This window comes from Felis catus (genome assembly GCF_018350175.1).
Source record: "Felis catus isolate Fca126 chromosome X unlocalized genomic scaffold, F.catus_Fca126_mat1.0 chrX_random_Un_scaffold_72, whole genome shotgun sequence".
In the NCBI taxonomy this organism is placed as follows: domain Eukaryota; kingdom Metazoa; phylum Chordata; class Mammalia; order Carnivora; family Felidae; genus Felis; species Felis catus.
The window spans coordinates 1-6,898 of NW_025408529.1; the positions used below are offsets into that span (position 1 = coordinate 1).

A 6,898-nucleotide genomic window follows, 5' to 3' on the forward strand; every position below is an offset into this window, starting at 1 on the left:
GAGGGGAGGGAATCACAAGGCTAAGACAGACCTGGCTGGTTACAGCTTCAGGTTACCCTCCCCACATTACCATCCCCAAGTCTCCTTTCCAGACAGGCTTCTCTGATCTTACCTGCCCTAGAACTACTTCTGTAGACATACCATGGGCAAAGCGGACTCTCTGGATGTGAAGAGATTGTTAGGAAACTACATATCTTTTGTTTGTGGTCAACTGCAGAGTTAGAGATGGGGTCAGTGGCTCTGAGTCTGAGGTAGAGACGGGGGATGGAGGCAATAGGTGTGGGAAGAAGATATGGGTCTGGATATAGATTCACAGCTGGTCTTGGGTCTGCATTACCTTTATCTGATCCACATTTTCTGGCTTCAGCTCCTTCTGCACACACTGGGGTGCATCAGAGGGGTGGACAAAGATAGATATCTGTAGGGAACCCAAGAGGGGCTGAGTAAGCACCAGGAAATCTGATCCTTGGGATCAAGCAAGACCTTGCCCCTGTCCTGCCATCTTGCCCCTAACTAGCCCTGGCCATGCCCTTGACACACACCATTTCATTATTCTCATTCCAGATCTTGCCGTTGACACTCTTCAATGCGAAGGCAATGCCAGCATTCTCAACAAAGAACTGGGCCTGCATTTTCTCATAGTGAAACTGTAGGGTGAATGGCAAAAGAAACAATATGAGACCCAAGCCACTGCTCATTTGCCCTGTTTCTTCTCATCTGCCTCACTGTCTTCTCTTACTTCCACTGGGGTGAAGGGGACACTGCATTGCTTCTGAATCAGATTCAGCAGCCACTTCTCATCATATCTGATGCCAAATGGAATCTAAGAGTAAGAAATGCGAGAAGAGATGGGAGAAGAGATTGACACAATGGAACCCAAGGTTAAGATAAAACTCAAGCATGTCTTCCTTTCACACCTTTTGTGTGTGTGTGTGTGGGGGGGCGGTTCTTCAAAATAATTTCTTATGATAGGACAATATCCATTACTGTGAACTTTTGTACCAGTCATGGATTTCCTAACTAACCTTTCTTTCCATTCAAACAATTTCTTCAAATAATCAACTTAAGATGTTTAACACGAACTTCCTTATATAAAGTTCCAAGTGATCCTTGCTCAAGGAAGGATGCCTTAGCCTGTCTCTCCAACAGAGACCCCAGAGACTCGACCCCCTCCCACACTCAGCTTAAGCTAAACTGAGACTTCCAGGGTGGAGCTGCTACTTCTCCTTGGCTGTAGTTTCCTCTGTTCTTAGACAACCTACCCAATTCTCCCTTTAGTCAATCTGTTCCCTTTACATTGCTTCTCTGAGTCTGCCCTTACCTGATCTAAGATGCTAACTCCTAGTAGTAAAAAGACGGATTACCCACTCCTCTCCCCCAGAAAAGTACCTAGCATCTCTATATGAGTCCAACATAATTCCCTCTGTTCACCTCCTTGTGCACATTGGGTTCATTTTGCCAGGACACTCACTGTGATCTTGAACCAGCTCCTGGAGGTCTCATCCTGCCTCTCCCCCTCCATTCTTGTCTCTGGACGCTTTTGCTCTCCCTCCATGTTAGCTTGCGTTTGGTCTTGTATCTGAAAACTGCCTCTCCAATGACAGGATGGAATGGCATAGGGAGCACTGTGGGGAAGTGAAGAGAAGGAAGTAATCCACACATGCTTGGAAAGTCTTCCATTACACATTCGCCCCACTGTACAATAAAGTTTGCTCAACCATTAACCTGATTCCATCACCCTGCACTCTTCCAGGTTGAAGAAGAGAACGGCATATTCAGCTACAGGGCTATGTATTCCACTGGCTGGTACATTTCAGCTATGGTGACTGGTCACTTACTATCTTCCTCGGGTGCTCATGCGACTGTCATTTGTTGCTGGATCTCCATCTTGCTGCTGGTGGGAGGAAGAACCAATGCCAGAACGGACATGCCCAGACCAATTGTTATGCCTCCGTCGGTAAATACCCGAGCATCTTGCTCTTCTTTGTAAGGAGTTACCTGTGTTATTATGCCCTGAAATTGAGAATAGCACATCACTGGTTCCAATATCATCACAAAAGGTTCCGGGGAAACATCATGGCTAATGAAGAAATATCACTGACTTTATCGTCTAAAATGAAATGCAGCACAATGCTAAAAAGGTTGAAAGACTTCCCTGGGGCTCCACTTCCCGGGAGATGAGAAGTGGGGAGCATTCACAGCCAAGAAGAAAAAAAAAAGCACAGAGGAAAGGGTTTGGGCTTAGGGTTTAACCTGTGATGTTAGCCCTTGCTCTGCCCTTTGCAGGCTGGGTGACCAGGGACAAGTTGCTTATCATCTCTAACTCACAATTCCCTTCTCTGCCCTAGGGGGATAACAAAATCCATGCTGGAAGTTTGGTGTTATGGTTCACAGGTCAAAGGTGAGTTCCCACCTGAAAAAAGAATTAGAGAAGTGAAAGTTACATCTGATGAAAATATCCAGAAAAACTTAGAGAGACATAATATGGAGAATACCAAAAGAGAGGGGGAGAGAATTAAAGGAGATGTCCCCAGAATGAAGGAGAGGGAAATGTGGAGAAGTGGCATTTGATGGCATCTCGCTTGAGAAGTTTCCCAAAGTAACAGGATAATCAAGTCAGTATAACAATACTAATAGGAGACAAAGTCTGCTTTAAGAAAAAACATTCCTAGAGAAAAGATGTACATTTCACAGTGATGTTAATGTAGCACAAACTGAGAAAGTTTGTGACTGGAGGAATCAAACTAAAAGAAATATTAAAAGTTCTCCTTCAGGCAGAAGAAATAGGATCCGAGATGGAGGCACACAGTTGCAGGAAAGAAAGACTAATGGCATTTGTGAATATGTAGGCAAGTCTAAATGAGTATTGACTATATGGCACCATGACACTAATTTCTTCTAGGGGTTTAAATATACATAGAATTAAAATTCATGGCAATACATCGGGAGGGGGTGAGAGGAATCAAAGTATCCCAAAGTTCCTTCATTGTCTGAAGAGCTTTGAAGAAGTAATTCACATCACACTGTGAAAAGGAAAACAAAAATTACATTATAGTCAGAAAGGTAAACACTACAAGAATGCCTAAGGGATGTTTAATTGTCTGGCCAAATGAAGTAACAATCTAATACTAAAAACAAACAAGCAAACAAACAAACAAAAAAAAACAGTATTAAGTCATTCCAAAGAAAGGAGAGGAAAAGGGCGGGCAAACCATAAGATACTCTTAAATACTGATGGCGGGTGGGGGAGAGGGGAAAGTGGGTGATGGGCACTGAGGAGGGCACCTGTTGGGATGAACACTGGGTGTTGTATGGAAACCAACTTGACAACAAATTATATAAAAAACTAAAATAAATTAAATAAAATATTGACATAAAAATACATGTGCAGTCAATATGGCATACAGAAACCAAGTTATATATATATATATATATATATATATATATATATATATATATATATATATATTTACATTAAAAGTTTCAGACTGGAGGGGCGCCTGGGTGGCTTGGTCGGTTAAGCATCCGACTTCGGCTCAGGTCATGATCTCACGATCCGTGAGTTCGAGCCCCACGTCAGGCTCTGTGCTGACAGCTCAGAGCCTGGAGCCTGTTTCAGATTCTGTGTCTCCCTCTCTCTCTGCCCCTCTCCTGTTCATGCTCTGTCTCTCTCTGTCTCAGAAATAAAATAAAAAAACGTTAAAAAATTTTTTAAAAAAGTTTCAGACTGGATATTCCAAACAGAAACACAGATATTATGAGACTGGAAGGAAAACATTCCATCAAATGCTCCTTAAAAGAAACATCTGCAAAATTTAATGATCTAGAAAATTTGGAAAAAAAAAAAAACTTGGCAAAATGTATAGCATTTACTTACTGACCTCCCAAAAGCTGGTGTAACCATATTACTAAAAAGAAAGGTATTTTTTTCAAGAAAAAAAAATTACTAGATTAAAGAGGAGGTTTCATTATAATAAAAGGTTCAATGCAATAAGAAGCCATCAATACAAAATCCTAAATTTGTGTGCGTGTCTTAACACAGAGCAAAAATGTGCAGAGCAAACAGTGACAGTAAAAAGATAAATGGATAAATTCACGATTACAGCAGGAATATTAACACACCTCCTTGAGTAACACATAAAATGGCAGACATACAAAGCATAAGAGACTCTTAAAAACTGAGAACAAACTGAGGGTTGATGGGGGGTGGGAGGGAGGGGAGGGTGGGTGATTGGTATTGAGGAGGGCACCTTTTGGGATGAGCACTGGGTGTTGTATGGAAACCAATTTGATAATAAATTTCATATATTGAAAAAAAAAATAAAAATAAAAAAATAAAATGGCAGACATAAATTCCACTAGGTGGAGAATATTTTAAAATCAGAATAAAGCAAATTAATAAATGTACTTAATTGACATAGAACAGTGCATATAACCATTACACGTGGAACATTCCAGAATAAGTCATGTGCTGGGCTATAAAGCAAGCCTCAAGAAACTTCTACGGAGGTAATACAATCTACCCTGAATAGTTGATGTAAGAGTTAAGGGTAATAGTGTGTTCTCTGCCACTCCTTCACCTGTAGTAGGCATCCAAAGAATATTAATTTACAGCAACCCCCCACTCCCTTGCCTCGCACGTGGCCAACCTAGGAGCCCCTCCCCACTCTCCAAACTGTGGACTCTCCAAACCGTGGGGACCACATAAAATCAGATCTATCCCTTCAATCAGTGAAAAAAAAATCCACCTGAGCCATAACCACTTCCATAGGAGGGGAGTTTTTCCATGTGGAACCGGGATGGGAATGTCAGGGCCCACCTGGCACATTTCCTCAAGAGATTAGAGAAGAGTGAGCCTGGGCCCTCATCACCCCTTCTCTAAAAGGGGGTTGGCTGGGTGTCCTGTGGGGTGGGGTGGGGGAAGGGACCCAGCAACCCTTGTAACTTCTGGGGATCTGAGACCAAGGCCTCATGCTGGCCAACTCACCCATGGTGTGGCCTGAAGGCAGTGACCTGTCACCAATGTCCTCACAGGCTGCTTATGAAGAGAACCTGTGGGATCTGGAGCTGGAGGTTTAGAGAAGATCAAGGAAAGCTGCTGAGGACGAATAGAGCAGGCCCCAAATGACTTTGTCAGCCTCACACAAACAAGATGGAGTCCTTACAGGAAGTCCCCTCCTCAAAGCCATGGAGAAGACAGCCCCGGGCACCAGAGGTGATTACTGTGATTACTGCCCCCTGTCTATCAGGGAACTGTTTCTAACTGAACCAGCCCTGCAGAAAAGGCCAACTAGAGTCAGGGGGCGTGGGACCCAGGCACTTGCAGCTACAAACACAGGGAACTCTGTATGCCAGGCTCTGTATCCACTTACAATACATCCTGTTCCCTCATTCTGCAAACCCAGAGAACTCTGAGTGCCAGCTGTAGGCCAGCCTCTGTACTTGCTACATTGCATCTTATCTCTCATGTAGTCCTCACAACGGGACTCTGAGATCACAGTTACAGGCTTTGCAAGGTTACTGAGACCTAATGAGGTGTTGGAGTTTTCCTGGAGTCATTCAGATGCTACCTGGAGAAACAGAGACTGCAACTGAGCTCCATGGAACGGGGGTGACATGTAAATGCATAGGTAGCCTAACTAAATTCTTGCTGCAATATGTGGGATTTGCTAAAGTTGGAGCAAGGTAACAGAATGTTCTGAAACTAATCACATGGCTGGCATTATCTCCCGTGCATCCCAGAGAGATAATAACAAACAAGCAAACAAACCACCGATCCCCCATCCCCCCAAAACAACAGCAAAAACCAACACACACACACACACACACACACACACACACCCCAGATCTGGAAACTATAAAGGAAAAAAACAACAACAGAGTTTCGTGGGTCACTGTAATGAGAGTAGAATGAAATATATATATATATATATATATATATATATATATATATAATAGTCAGTGTAGGTAGATGCCCCTTTAGTGGTCAGAGTGAGAATTGTAGCTCTGAATGTCTCAGACCAGAGGGCTTTGCAAGGGGGAAGGAAGGAAGGAGGCACCTGGGCTCCAGTATATCAGCCAGGAATTTCTGGAATTTCTACTTCTTTCTGGAATTTTCTACTCTGTGCCCACAATCCCTTCCTAGATCTCCATGCCCTGAGAGAGAAACTTCAGTCCCTGAGAGAGGTGAGGAAAAATCTCCACATATGAGAGTGTGAACACTTGGGTTCAGGGAAGTGTAAGACAGAAACACACATACATACACAGATAAACTATCAAGTCAAAGGGTGAAGTTTGTTATTTGCTTATTAAACACTATCATGTGAACATTTTCATAACGTGGTAAATATATATGAACTTTTCTTGTGAATTGGTTATTATATATTTTCAAGTGTTTCTCTCAAATTTGCCTAATAGCAAAATGTTAAACATTAAAAATGTATACATAGAAAATGGAAATCATTCTGCACCTTCCATCTATATATGATCCCCGCGCCCCAAATAACTGATATCCAAGATGGCTTATGTAAATAGATTGGTACACATTATCCAGATGTGTTTCTCTTTAAGTAATGTGTATACCTACCTTAAAATATCTGTGTAGTTATGTGGTTATAGATACACTCTTTTTAAAATTTGCCAACACGTGAATAATGTTCTGCAAATTGATTTTTTCACTTACTTACTGTACCATCTCCAGATTGCCATTTCTTCAGTTAATGTGGTGTGGCATCTTTCCAGATGTCTGGAGAAACAGTTTGCTTTTTACATAAATTATTTGTTGTCATTTGTCCCTTTCTCCACCAATAGACAAAAGCCCTTTATTTTCTTGCCTGGTAGCACAAATTCTGCAATACTGTTGGCAAATATTTACCCCATCTTTTCAAACTTTTAATTT

General features: G+C 42.1%; 1 protein-coding gene across 2 annotated transcripts; it reads right to left on the reverse strand.

Annotated features, from left to right (window-relative positions):
- Window positions 1-88: 88 nt before the first annotated feature.
- Window positions 89-5,265, reverse strand: LOC105259665 (nuclear RNA export factor 3-like). 2 transcript variants are annotated; one of them, XM_045051675.1, is made up of 6 exons: window positions 4,988-5,262; window positions 1,839-2,013; window positions 1,472-1,625; window positions 740-823; window positions 543-647; window positions 101-418 (listed from the first exon to the last, which is right to left on the reverse strand). In XM_045051675.1, exons 1-6 carry the CDS (start codon window positions 4,989-4,991, stop codon window positions 311-313), a joined length of 630 nt encoding a protein of 209 aa, XP_044907610.1. In that variant the 5' UTR covers window positions 4,992-5,262; the 3' UTR covers window positions 101-310. The 2 variants fall into 2 exon arrangements, with proteins under 2 accessions (XP_044907611.1, XP_044907610.1); XM_045051676.1 differs by lacking the exon at window positions 740-823 and having other exon boundaries at window positions 89-418; window positions 4,988-5,265.
- Between the last annotated feature and the right edge of the window lie 1,633 nt (window positions 5,266-6,898).

Bases quoted from the DNA above. Each gene is read 5' to 3' on its own strand.
- LOC105259665 (XM_045051675.1), bottom strand. The intron at 1,626-1,838 runs GTAAGTGACCAG...ACTTCCCCACAG, and splicing joins ATGAGCACCCGAGGAAGATA to TGCTCCCTATGCCATTCCAT. The intron at 648-739 runs GTAAGAGAAGAC...TTCACCCTACAG, and splicing joins TCCCCTTCACCCCAGTGGAA to TTTCACTATGAGAAAATGCA.